This window comes from Helianthus annuus, chromosome 12 (assembly GCF_002127325.2).
Source record: "Helianthus annuus cultivar XRQ/B chromosome 12, HanXRQr2.0-SUNRISE, whole genome shotgun sequence".
Classification (NCBI taxonomy): Eukaryota; Viridiplantae; Streptophyta; class Magnoliopsida; order Asterales; family Asteraceae; genus Helianthus; species Helianthus annuus.
Window position 1 is genome coordinate 76,603,239 of NC_035444.2, and position 14,532 is coordinate 76,617,770.

Consider the following 14,532-nt stretch of genomic DNA (forward strand, 5'->3'; position numbering starts at 1 on the left):
ATGCATCAAATCAGCTTTGGCCAGAAGTGATACATCAGAAGCTCATTCAAGTTAAGCCATTTTGGTTTTGTAAAACATTATTTGATCCTCATTAATTAACTAAGTAATTACAAAAACCAATCACTTAATAGCAAACCACCTGTTAGCGCGGATCGAACTCCGCGGTGAGTTCGCTGGGGGTTGCAGGGGGACAGTGTGCCCCCGCATGGGGTTCGGGGCGGAGCCCCGAGCTAAATCTTAGTTCACATTAAACAGCCTAAAATAATGAGGTTTCGAGTGAGATCTCGAGTCAGTTATGAGGTCTCGAGTGAGATCTCGAGTCAATTATGAGGTCTCGAGTGAGATCTCGAGTTAAGTCTCGACTCAGCTTATAACGACTCATTAATGGTCTCGAGTCGCAACCTCAGTGTCTCGAGTCATAATCATGGTCTCGACTGCTGTGAATTATGAGATCTCGACTCCTTATGAGGTCTCGAGTCACAACCATGGTCTCGAGTTCTGACCTTTATGGTCTCGAGCCGAGACCTTTGTCTCGAGTTGTACAGATTTAAGCCCTTAGTCGAAACCTAAGTGGTCTCGAGTCGAGACCTTATGATCTCGAGTCAAAATCGTTGTCTCGAGTTGTAAACATTTGAGAACACTTATGATTTCGAGTCGAGTTCTTGTGGTCTCGAGTCGAGACCTTTGTCTCGGGTGATTAAAACTTATCTCGAAACTTCTGTTACAACTATTAATGTGAAAACATAACCGAAAATTCGAATTGTTAGGTATTTTGAGATATGGTTTCCTGTTTTAGTGATGATCTAATTTTATCATAATATTTCAAAAATTATAACTGTATATCTTTTAACAGTTTTCAAATGAACTTAACAGATTAAATTGGATCAAACAGGGAAATAACACTCAAAAATCCAAATTATATTCCAAAACATAAAGGAATTTCGAATTTTCCTAAGAAAACATGATGAACCCTAAAAATTAAAAACATGATTCTGGAACCCGAAACCTGAATTTTAAGGCTTCTAAAACAGATTTCGGACATAAAATTAACCTATTCGATTTCGAGTCACATTATTAACCAATTCAGTTTATCAAAAAAGTGTTTTCGGTGACATTCAAAGAACTTGAAACCTACTGTTATGGTTTATTAAGTTTTCAAACTCCGTTTTCCAGATTTCTATCCCAGAATAATGGATAAAAACAGAACTGATTAATCAACATATGCTCTGATACCACATGTTGATCAGTTCTGTTTTAGGCGTAATGGAAAACATGTGGACATACCTGATTGCAGTAGTACAGGCCAATAGAGAATCCAGATGGAGACGCAGCAACAGTGTTTGACATGATTGTCATCTTGGTCTGGTTCCTCCTTAGGGTGCAATCTAATGATGGTGATGATAAGAAACCGACAAGGGAATCGGTTATGGAGAGGGAGGCGAGATTGATGTTATGTGCTATTAGGGTTTGTGTAATTGTCTAACCCTTTAACCTCCACATTATTCTCCTTATATATGCACCCAGGAGGAAACCCTAATTAGTTAATAAGGGTAATTAGGCCCATCAATAATTACCAACTAATTATTTAATAGGATTGTTATATATTTTGATCCATATAATGTAAATGATTATAACGGCTACTAGATTAAATATAGAATAAATATATTTAATCTTACATCAGCAGGTTGAGGTGTTCCACTTTTGTGGTAGATCTTTTATGTTAATAAGTGTGAATTGTTCTTTATGACAACATTTGTGAATAGCTAGGAATTATATGGTTGTTATAATTCCTTCTCCCAATAGTTGGGCGAGTGTTGAATTATTTTTTAAACTAAGCTCTCATATTAACCAATAGTCCAATATTGTCAATTTCGTTGATTAAGAGTTGCGGATTTATTTTTGGTTACCCAAGAGAAAACTTTCCATATGGTCACCTTCCATGGGTTGCACACCTCAAACACGGTGGTCACCATGCATGGATTACTAAATAAATGTTTAGACGTTTCATTATACAAGTATCTTAATATTTAATTAATTAATTAATTAGGCAACTAAATAATTATAGCATACAAGAAAAATAATAACAGTATAGTTTGGCACTGAATACTGGGGTGTTATATATTAAAAAGCTCTAAATAGTTAGATGTTTTTTGTATGTCCAGTCTTTTGCTACTAAATAACCTTTAGGGAGGATTCTTATCTCTCTCCGACCCCTTATCTTCTGACCGCCGGAGGCTCGACGAAGAAGAGACGGTTGGTTTAGGGTGCGAGGTCACCGGTGCTTGTGGCTTGACCTCTATTCCTAACCTGATTGCTCGATTCTTCCATTCGCCGTCTGGGGTTTGGTCTTCGTTCTTCTTCTGCTTTGGCCGAAACTTATCGCCGGAGGCTCGACGAGGAGATAGTTATTGGGATAGCGAGCAAGGTTAACGGTCCGTTTATCTGTATTCGGTTCTGTGGTACCTGTCTCTCTATTCTGATCTTTTAACTCTTCCATTCGCTGTCCGGGATAGTGTTTCCATTCGGAGTGTCGGATCTCATGGAACCAGAGGATGATGGGTGGGAGGTGCAGAACAGGAGGAACAGAGGCAGTAGAGAGGTTGATAGTTCCAGGTCGGAGATTGTTAAGTTCTTTGTCTCCAGCATTCCCCAAGGTTGTAGACCTTGGGATCTGGCGGATGCGTTTAGAAGGTATGGAGATATTGCGGGGGCTTTCATTGCCAAAAAGAAAGATAAAGAAGGTAGAGTTTTTGGATTCGTGAGCTGTAAAGGGGTTAGAGACTTGGATGATCTGAAGCGCAATTTGTTGAATGTTAAGCTGGGTGGCAATAAGCTGGTGATAAACGTGGCTTTTTTTGCTAGGGAGAATGGGAACAACAAGTCGGCTTTTGATGGCAATTATGTTGGTGGCTTTCCCGCGGGGACCGGTAATGGTAGCTTCCCAGGTGCGAGTTCTAAGGCAAAGGTGTTTAACCCGGTGAAAAAAGGGATCTCCTTTTTGGATGTTTTGAGCAGTAAGTCCCATGTGGCTAGTGAGGAGGACGACCTTGTTATCGACCCTTCCACTTTCTCTTTGTCTAAGTTGGTCGATAAAGCCGTCATTGGTAGAGCTCTAGGGTTCAAGGAACTAAGATTTTTGAGGTCATCTCTCACGTTGGCTGGATATAATGAGGCTTCTCTTCAGTACCTGGGTGGGCTTTCGGTCTTGATCTCTTTTTCGGATAGTGTTATGGTTAACAAGCTGTTGGAAGATAAGGAGGTGTGGGGTCGTAGTTTCTCTTCTTTACAACCCTGGATTGGTCAGTCTTTGCCGTATGAACGATTAGCTTGGGTTAATATCCTTAGATCCCTCCACACATGGTGTCGTCTGTCACCTTTGATGCTATTGGTAGCAGATTTGGCAAGGTCATCTTGGCCTCCCAGATCCAAGAGAACGATAGTGATTTAACGTATGATCGTCTAGGCATTTTGGTGGATACGGGTAATAGAAACAATGGCGTCTTAAACTTTGGCTGTCAGGATAAAAAATACAGGGTGTGGTTGATAGAAGAAAATGTTCAGTGGATCCCCGATTTTTTGGAAGCTGGTGTTGACTCGGTAGGTGTCTCTTCGGAGGTTAGAAGGTGGTAAGGAAGATCCAGGTTTTGCTTCTCCGGCTAACATTAGGAACGGTGAAGGGGGAGCCGAAGAGTCTGGGCAAGATCCCAAAGCTGATTTCGATAAGAGAGGGAAAGAGGTTTATGCGGCGCACGAGGGTGAAGGTGTCTGTCCGGTTTTAGACAAAGGGGGTGTTAATTTTGTCAATAAAGAGGTGCACGTGGTGGGAGATGTGGGGATTAGCAATAAGGAGGTTTTGATAGGAAGTGGGCCTTCCTTAAGGATCATTGGGCCAATTTGGTTGGCCAGGCCTCTCCTAGGCCCAGGAAAAGAAAGTGAGGAGAGGACCTCTTTTCTCTTGAGGATCATCTGGGCTCAAGTAATTTGGACTTAAATAATGGGCCTATAATTGAAGAGGTTGGGGGTGCGAGTTCTAGAGATAAGGACTTAAATCTTAACAGGTTTCCAGTTAACTCAGACCCTGTGGAGGGTGAAAGTTCTATCGATGGAAGCAACGGCGAGGAGGCGGTGGGTGATACCGATGTCGTTCAAGATTCCCCTCTCGGTCCTCTTGGTCCGATTGAGGTAGAAGTTAAAGAGACTATCGATTTCGGCAAGTTGGTTGGTATCAACCTGGAGGGGGTTGTTGAAAAGGCCAGTGAAGTGATCAGGGGCGAAGGTATTAATGGAGTTTCAAAATGAATGCGATTTCTATCAACATAAGGGGGTTCGGGGTCGACAAGAAAGCCAAGTGGATTAGGGATCTAAGACGTGCAGAGAAAGTTCAGCTTCTTTTGTTTTAGGAAACAGGTAAGTCTGGTATTCTCGATTCGGATATCGATCTTTTTTGGGGTGACTCCAACTGGGAAAAGGAAGTAGTGGAGCCTGTGGGGAGGTCTGGGGGGTTACTCTGTGTGTGGGGAAAAGGTTGTTTCAAGCTGAGTTCATCGGAAAAGGACCCTAATTTCCTTCTTTTATCGGGTCATGTTAAAGGTTTTGATGTTTTGGTGAATTTTGTGAACGTATATGCCCTTCAAAATCAGGTGGGTAAGAGAGATTTGTGTTCTAGACTCTTGAATGTTATAAGATCTCGGTCAGGTGTTTGGTTCTTCGCAGGGGATATTAATGTTGTTCATGGCCCAGAGGCAAGAAAAAACTCTAAATTTAAACCTCTGTGTGCTAGAGATTTTAATAGCTTTATTTTCGACGCGGAGTTGTGTGAATATGAGCTTAAGGGGTCGAGATTCACTTACATGGTTGAAGGTGTTAGTGGCTGAAAATTTAGCAAGATCGATAGAGTGTTGGTTTGCAAGCAGTTACAGAATAGATGGCCTGAAGCTTGTGTTAGAGTCCTTCCTCGGGGGTACTCGGATCATAATCCTGTTTTGTGTTCTGTTAACAACTTGAACTTTGGACCGAAACCTTTTAGGTTTTTTAGTTCTTGGTTAGAGAGGGACGATTTTCATAAGGTTGTGGAAGATGCATTGGCTGAGTTTCAGTTCTCTGGTCCCCCTGATAAGAGAATTCACCTTAAATTCAAATTTCTAAGAGATAAATTAAGGTTATGGAGAGATAATCTCCGGGTTAAAGAGGGAGAGGAGGAGGTTCGGGCTAAAGAGGAACTTGAAGAGCTGGATTTGTTATTGGAGGATAGAGACTTATCTGATGAGGAGGAATGGATTAGGTTGGAGTTCAAAAGGAAGCTTCAATTTATAGAAGATATGAAGTCAAAGGATCTCAAACAGAAAGCTAGAACTCGGTGGGCTATGGAGGGGGACGCCAATACTGCTTTCTTTCATGGCCTAGTCAACAAAAGAAAATCTTCCAACGGTATTCACGGTCTTATGCTAAATCGGGAGTGGGTGTCTAAACCCTCTAAGGTGAAAAAATCGGTTTTTGATTTTTTTAGGTCCAAGTATCATGAGGACATGGTGATCCGTCCCTATATGGATTGTTTTTTCGAGAAAAAATTGTCTGATAGCGAAGCCAACTCTCTCATTGTTGGTTTCTCTAAAGAAGAGATCAAAGTGGCGGTCTTTGAGTGTGGTAGTGATAAAGCTCCTGGACCGGATGGTTTTACCATGAAGTTCATAAAAAATTTTGGAGTTTGTTCGAAGCGGACTTTGATGATTTGTTCGATATGTTTTTCGAGGAAGGTAGGTTTTCTAAAGGGTGTAATTCCTCTTTTTTACGCTTATTCCAAAGACTAAAGTCTCGGAGGGGGTGGGGATTACCGTCCAATCAATTTAGTGGGTATTATAAATAAGGTGGTGTCAAAAGTTTTAGCGAACAGGCTTAAAAATGTTATTGGGTTAGTTGTATCGGAGTCCCAGACAACGTTTTTAAAGGATAGGATGATTTTGGACGGGCCGCTTATTCTTAACGAGGTTGTGGCGTGGGCTAAGAAGGTTAAATTCAAAGGTTTTCTATTCAAAATAGACTTTGCTAAAGCTTATGATAATGTGAATTGGGATTTCATGATTTCGGTTATGTCCCAATTGGGTTTCCCATCGCGGTGGTGCCAGTGAATTTTTGGGATATTGGCTTCGGCTCGGTCAGCGGTTCTTGTTAACGGGTCTCCTACATTTGAGTTAATTGCTCTAAAGGTATGAGACAAGCCGACCCCATCTACCCCTTTTTGTTTTTGTTAGTCATGGAAGCTTTTTCCAATATGATCCGTAAATCGGTCACGGTGGGCGCTCTAAAAGGTATTAGTCTTCCGAATGAAGGCCCGGTTCTGTCACATCTTCTGTACGCTGATGATTGCATGCTCCTTGGTGAGTGGTCGGTTAATAACTTGAAGTCTGTGATGAAAATTCTGAGGTGTTTTTATTTTTGTGATGGGCACAAGATTAACCTTAACAAGTCGGAGTTGATTAGGTTGGGGGTCGAGTCGGCTGTAGTTAGAAGGGTTGCGGCTGGGTTCAATTGTAAAGCGGGTGAGCTGCCTTTTGTTCACCTTGGGGTGTTGGTGGGAGCGAAAATGCATAGAATCAATAGTTAGAAAGCGGTGTTTGGTACTTTTGAAGCCAGGTTAGCGATGTGGAAGGCCTCGTGTCTGTCAATAGGTGGCAGGCTAACATTGATCAAATTGATCCTCGAGTGCATCCCCAATTATTACCTGTCGCTTTTTAAAGCTCCATCGGGAGTCATCAAGGGTTTGGAAAAAAATATTAGAAAATTTCTTTGGGGTGGTAGCTCAGAAGTTAATATAATTCCTTGGATGTCTTGGAACCGGGTTTCAGTTCCTGTAGATATGGGTGGCCTTGGGATCTCTAGTCTGTCCGATGTGAATGTCTCTCTTCTTTCCAAATGGTACTGGCGATACAAGAATGAAGCTATAGGGTTATGGAGGAAGGTGATCGATTCTTTACACTTGGGGAGAAATTGTTGGAAATGGTTCCGACTAACAACAACATCAGAGGTATTTGGAAAAATATAGTGTCTGTGGTTGATAAAAGGGTTGTTAGGGATATGAAGCTGGCTCAGAAGTTCAGTTGCAAGTTAGGAACTGGAGACACCATCAGGTTTTGGCTAGATTCTTGGGCCTGTGACTCGCCTCTCAAGAATTTGTTCCCAGCTCTTTTTCGTCTAGAATTGGATAAATTCTGCTGTGTTCGTGACAGGTTTGACGCCAACTCTTATTCTTTTTCGGTTCGGTGGAATTGGTCCAGGCCGCTGGACTCTGTGACAGAGATCAACGAGATGTCCTCGTTGGATAGACTGTTGAGCGGCAAGGCTCCTTCAGGCTCCCGGGACAGATGGGTGTGGGATGGCGGAAAAAATGGTGACTTCTCTGTTAGAGACGTAAAACATTTTCTGAAGAGTGGGTACGATTTCAGCAACTATTTCAGGTTTATATGGTCTAAGTGGGTGCCGAAAAAATGCAATATTTTACTCTGGAGAGCGGAAATGGGGAGGATTGCCACAACTGATGCTCTTATAAAACGGAATTGTTTTAGCGGGAATAATGTATGCTCTCTTTGTGAAGATGGTGAGGAGTCGGCGGAACATCTCTTTTGTTCTTGTGTGGTGGTCGCTAATATTTGGTATCTCATTAGCCGCTGGTGTAGGATTAGCCGTATCTTTGCTTTTTGTATCAGGGATCTAACTTCTGTTCATGAACATACTGGGCTACACCGGGTCTCTAAAGAAGCTCTTCATGGTATTATCTTGACTGGTTACTGGTGCATTTGGAAGGCGAGAAACGAGAGGAGATTCAATAACAATAGAAAAGCAATTTTGGATATCTTTCAGGATATAAAAAGTTTAAGTTTTCTTTGGTATCATAATAGATCGAAAAATAGAGGTATTCTTTGGAATAATTGGTGTTCGTTCAACTTGATGTAAATGTTTTTGTTTGGTTCGACGGCCCTCGTTTGAGGGTTTGCTTGTGAATAATAGTTAATTTTCAAAAAAAAAAAAAATAACCTTTAGGATTTAAGGGACCAAACTTGAAACATCAACACAAAGTTGTTACATTGAAGCAAGCTTTCAATAATTTGACTCAAAATTGTAACACCCCTAAGTTGAAACTTAAATTTGAATTCTTGAGTCGAAACTCATTTTTGAGTTGAAACTCATAATTTGAATTCTTGAGTTGAAACTCATTCTAAAACTAAAACACAACACACCAAGTTTAAAGAAACCATTTCGAGTATGTGGGATTATAAACGTTCAAGTATTTAGAGAGAATTTATACAAACTTCATACTTGCATTACATTCAAATTTCAACATACATAAGGTATTTATAGGGTGAGATTACTTAGGGAACAAGGAATCTAAACTTAGGATATAAGATAATAATATAAATAATATTTCTAACTTATGTTATAACTAATATAATACTAACTTTTGATTAATCATAATTTGGCTAACATCCCCCCCCCTAATTTTGATTTATCCTTTCATGCTTCATAGTAGGATATCATCTTCTTCTTCATACATGAGAAGTGATTTTTGCTCATTCTTTTCTTTGTTGTCGTCCTTCCATTTTGTACAATCATACGAGAAATGATCATAGTTACCACATTCGAAACACCTGAACTTGCTTTTGTCTTTATTTTCTTGACTCACATTTATTTCGCGTCCTCTTCCACTTCCAAAGCTTCTTTCACGATTTTGATTACCACGTCCTCTTCCATAGTTCCAACTTCCAGGATGATTACTCGAGCTTGCCATTAGGAGTTTAGTTTGTTAATTTTCCTCTGGTTCATCTTGACTTTTGAGGCATTCTTCAATGTGACAACCTGCAACTTTAGATTAGTACATTAACCTAACTACGGTTAATTAAACCATACATTCATAGCACTGCATTTCTAGGGTTAGTTAAATGATTCTACGTTGGTAATTCGGGGAATTACTGGAACACGTACATGATAACTCTCGAACACTGCCAATTAATGTGAATAATAATTATAAATGGATGGTTTATACAAAACTTACGTGCTACATGACAAATACGTGAATGGTATGCTGAAAATGTAATTACATGAAAGTATATGGCTTTTGTGTAAAAGTTATATTATTAGGAGGTGTTTAGTGCATTGCTAAACTTTAAATAACTACCCATAAACCCTAATCTCTCTCCACAACTTCACAATAAGGCATTGTCTACTCAAAACATTTCTCTGATCTTTGGCCATACAAGTTCACACAAATCATCAATCTGTTAAATGTAACAGGCCCAGTCTACTTCTCCCGCTGTTTGTTCGAGAACTTGTCGCTCTTCTTCGAGTTTTTTTATCCAATTCTCCTAGAATCACTTCTATATCTATCCAAGGTATGTGTTTGTGGTGTTTTGATTTCTTGTTCTTGTAATTCCAATGTGAAACCCTAGACGTCCAAACAATCTGAGTTTTTGTTTCAAAGTAAATGAATATGTAATGATTGCTAGATGATTGTACAATGATTGTTTGATGTTTGTAGAATAATAACACCGATTGATTGGTTGATTTGATGCTTGACATTGTTGATTCTTGTGCATTTGGGGTTTTCTGTTCGTCATTACGTTGAAGAAAAGGGGATTTTTGGAAGTGTCACACCTTGTGAAGTCATAAGGTGTCCGTATTTGTTAACAATCAAAATGTCTGCACTTGTAATGTTATGTTAACTGTCCGTATTTGTCAACATTTATAAAGGGTCCGCACTTGTTAAACCATTGTATGGTCCGCACTTGTGAAGTGTTAATATCCGCATTTGGGTTTTAATATGTTGTCCGCACATACTAGATATTAACTAGTCCGCACTTGTCTTCAATTAAATGATCCGAACTTGTATATCCCTTATTAGGTCCGAACTTGTGTCTACAAATTAGGTCCGCACTTGTTCACCTTCGCATTGTCCGCACATAATGTGTTAAACGTCCACACATAGGAAATTAATCACGTCCGTATATATAAATGTTATAAGTGTCCGAATTTGGAGTTTATAGGAATCAGAATTTATTCAGTGAGGTCCGAACATAGTTGAATGGTATGAACTTGTATTAAAATCCTATGAAGGTACGAATTTAGTGCCAAGGTATGGGTCCCAGTTTGTTTGTAATTTGGCAGCACATGATTGTTATTAAATGTTTGTACATGTGTTAAACGAAAGTGGTGATTATTTGTTCTTTGTTGACAAGGAATTAATTAGGATAACGATAATGAGGAATACAAATTGGTCACGCATATTCATATTCTTTTGCTTGACAATTATTTTTCAGTGTTTTCAGCTAATTTCCTTAAAGTTAACGTCGTTGATTATTAATTTTTTAAGTTGAAAATGACAATGGATTAACTAATAATTTCGGGAAACAAGTTGATAATATCTAATTAAATAATGTCACCAAAGCTTTATCTTGAAAGTAATGAGGATTTAGTGATAATTGAATCAGCCACACGACATTTTTATTAAATTAAATGCCGATAATACTACATAACAGTGTGCGAATTTGTGGTGTGAATGTTGTCCGCATATATATATGAAACCCCACTGTCCATTTATAATAATAATCATACCATATATGTGCATGTGCTTTCTCACACTAGAGATTTATTAATATTGGTACAAGTGCCTTGTTATAATAACTGATAATATAAGTGGTCATTGAAGCATTTGATTCTTGCAATCAATTTTTATTATTTGTCAACTTACTTAATAGTGACCCATCTGGCCCCACATAATGAATTATGTGTTATGGAGTGTACGGTTTGCTAGACTTGATAGCGTGTGAACAATAAACATCGGTTGTTTAGATTTAGGGTATTGCAAAACCCTATTGTTATACATACTTACATCTATCCTACTTTAGGTCGCGTGTAACGGACCTAACAAGAATAAGGTTGGTTCAAAGAACAAGAATGAGGTTGGTTCTAAGAACAAGAATGCCAACAAGTTTGGTTCAAAGAACAAGAATGAGACTGGTTCTAGCGGGTCCAAGGACATGGGCAAGCAAGGTCAGAATTTAGTACAATTTAATAATTCGGTTCAGAATTATGTATCACTAATTTTTGAAGCATTTTATGTGCAGGGTGATGATATTGCTTGGTGGGTTGATTCGGGTGCAACGGGCCATGTATGCAAGGATCTTCGTTAGTTTAAAGACGTTCAAACAATTGAAGACGAATCTATCATCAAGATGGAGAATGTTGCAACTAAACCAATTAAGGAATAGGAACCGTGAATCTTGTTTTTCCTTCTGGAAAATCTTTACTTTTGAACAATGTTTTGTATGTGTCCGGAATTTGAAAGAATCTGTTAAGTGGCATTGTGTTGAATAATTGTCGGTACAAACAAGTATTGGAAAGTGACAAGTATATCTTGTCAAGACATAGTACCTTTGTAGGTTTCGGTTATCTATGCAATGGTATGTTTATGTTGAATGTTGATGTCTCTTTAATGAATGAATCTGTTTGTGTTGCTTCAGCTAGTAATGTTAGTGACATAGCTTCAACTCGTAATAGTAACAACTTGACTGATTCGGAATTATGGCATGCTAGACCAGGACATGTACATTATAATAGGATTAAGGAAATGTCTAAAATGAGCTTAATTCCACATATTAACATAAACAATGATAAATGTCATATCTGCAAGTTGAATAAGATAACTAAAAAGCCTTTCATGTAACATGTTCATAGGAAAAGTAAAATGCTAGATTTGATACATAGCGATCTATGTGAATTTCATGCTACACCATCACTAGGTAACAAAAACGTATGTAGTAATGTTCATAGATGATGCTACTAGATTCTGCTATGTGTATTTGTTGCATGCTAAAGATGAAGCTCTTGAAAAGTTTAAGATCTATAAACAAGAAGTAGAGCTTCATTAGAGTGGGTTGATCAAAACCCTACATACGGACATAGGTGGTGAGTATTTGGATCCGGTGTATTTCCAATCGACTGGAATAATACACCATATAACAACTCCTTACACACCGGAACAAAATGGTGTGGCGGAAAGGAAGAATAGGACTCTAAAGGAAATGGTTAATACCATGCTGTTATTTGGGCCTAAGTGAGGGCTTTTGGGGTGAGGCTATGTTGACAGCCTGCTATTTGCTGAATAGGGTTCCAAATAAAAGGAACAAGACCACCCCTTTTGAGCTCTGTTATAAAAAAACCACCTGAGCTGCATAAACTGAGAGTTTGGGGTTGTAGAGCCATGGTAAAGCTCAGTGATCCTAAGATAAGGAACATAGGGGAAGAGGTATAGACTGCATTTTCATTGGGTAGGCTGAGCATTCATTTGCTCACATGTTCTATGTAATAGAACCAAATGACTACGTGTCTGTGCATATGGTAATTGAGGCAAGAACTGCAGATTATGATGAGAACAGATTCTCTTCAATACCTAGGCCTATGGACATGGTTCCCAGCTCTAGTAACTCTCAAGTGGCTGATCAAGTGATTGATACTCCTTCAGAACCTAGGAGGAGTGGTAGAGCAAGAAAAGCTAAATCATTTGGTGATGATTTTCAACTATATTTGGTTGAAGGATCTAGAGATGAAATTAAATTCAATATCAATATTGTTTCAATATTGAGGAAGATCCTATAACCTATAGTGAAGCCATGGCATCTCGGGATGTAGCATTCTGGAAAGAAGCTATAAATGACGAGATGGACTCTATTATGCAGAATAACACTTGGAAACTGTCTGATCTACCCCTTGGGTTTAAACCACTTGGTTGTAAATGGATCTTCAAGAAGAAGATGAAAGTAGATGGTTCAGTTGATAAGTTTAAAGCCCGATTGGTTATCCAAGGATTTAGACAAAAGGAATGAATTGACTACTTTGATACATATGCTCCTTTAGCAAGAATATCCACAATTAGATTGTTGGTTGCCTTAGCTGCAATACACAATCTTGTGATTCACCAAATGGATGTGAAAACCGCTAGCCTGAATGGTGATTTGGATGAGGAGATATATATGAAACAACCAGAGGGTTTTATTATGCCTTGCAATGAGCATAAGGTGTGTAAAATAGTTAAGTCATTGTATGGCTTAAAGCAAGCACCCATACAGTGGTATCAAAAGTTTGATGATGTGGTTTTGTCTAATGGTTTTGTATTAAACCAAGCGGACAAGTGTGTATATAGCAAATTTGATGAATCTAGGAAAGGAGTCATAATTTATCTATATGTAGATGACATGTTGATCTTCGGTACCGAATAGAATCAAGTTGATAAAACAAAGAAAGTTTTATCATCTTGTTTTGACATGAAAGACATGGGGGAGGCGGAAGTGATCCTTGGTATAAGGATCAAACGGGAGAACAATGGCATATCTATCTCTCAATTTCATTATATTGAGAAATTTTGAAAAAGTTTAATTTTCATGATAGTTCTCCGGTTACTCCAATGGATCCTACTTTTAAGCTCTCACTTAATGAAGGTGTAGCTGTAAGCCAACTTGAATATTCAAGGGCCATTGGATCTCTCATGTATGCCATGATTAGCACTAGACCGGATATAGCTTATGCTGTTGGAAAGCTTCGTAGGTATACTAGCAATCCAGGTGTAAGTCATTGGCAAGCAATGAATCGAGTATTTAGGAACTTGAAAGGAACCATGAAATATGGTTTTCCTTTAGTTTTAGAAGGTTATTCGGATGCAAGCTGGATTAACAACAAGGAAGATCATTCTTCCATAAGTGGATCGACTTTTCTGCTTGGATGAGGTGCCATATCTTGGATATCTAAGAAACAAACTTGTATAACTGATTCAACAATGGAGTCTGAGTTTGTAGCATTAGCCGAAGCTAGCAAATAAGCTGAGTGGCTAAGAAACTTGATTAATGAGATTCCATTGTGGTCTAAACCTATATCATCAATATCTATTAGATGTGATAGTGCTGCACCTTGGCTAAGACCTATAGCCAAGTGTATAATGGGAAGTCTAGGCACTTAGATGTTAGACACAACATGATTCGTGAGCTCATCATGCATTGTTACCCCATAAAATTTAGAAACATTTGTATGTGTGTATCATATTTGCATAACATGATGCTTGACGATAAAAGTGTTAGGATTTGTCAAATATGATAGTGTGTGCTTTCCTATTGAGGATTTATAAGAAATAAATGAATATGTGGGTGGTACATAACTAAGATATTCGCAAAAACCTTCGTGTGGATTTGACGAAACATATATTGCAATTCGGTCACGTCGATGAAGACTAGATATTATTATCTACTTTTTTATAATATTTCGTAATTTTTTTTAATATTAATTACGTAGTTTTTAATATGATGTTCTTATAAGAATAAATACACTCAACTGGTTCATATAATATTGAAAACTAATGTGAATATGCATTGAGAATGAGGTAAAAGGAAAGATATTTTAATTTTGAATATGGCTTTGGTGTGATACGGGTGGGTTTTTAAACATTGTGTGTGCTTTCCTGTTGTCTAATCCTGACCAAACATTATATTTCCAAAATTA

At 38.6% G+C, this 14,532-nt stretch overlaps 1 protein-coding gene across 1 annotated transcript; it reads left to right on the forward strand.

The window, feature by feature from the left end:
• Positions 1-12,656: 12,656 nt before the first annotated feature.
• Positions 12,657-13,765, forward strand: LOC118485065 (secreted RxLR effector protein 161-like). The gene is made up of 2 exons (XM_035981302.1): positions 12,657-12,839; positions 13,415-13,765. Exons 1-2 carry the CDS (start codon positions 12,657-12,659, stop codon positions 13,763-13,765), a joined length of 534 nt encoding a protein of 177 aa, XP_035837195.1.
• The last annotated feature ends 767 nt before the right edge of the window (positions 13,766-14,532 follow it).

Coding starts and splice junctions, on each gene's coding strand:
- LOC118485065 (XM_035981302.1), top strand. CDS start 12,657: ATGGCATCTCGGGATGTAGCATTCTGGAAAGAAGCTATAAATGACGAG. Junction 12,840..13,414: donor ATAAGTTTAAAGCCCGATTG/GTTATCCAAGGA, acceptor ATTTTGAAAAAG/TTTAATTTTCATGATAGTTC.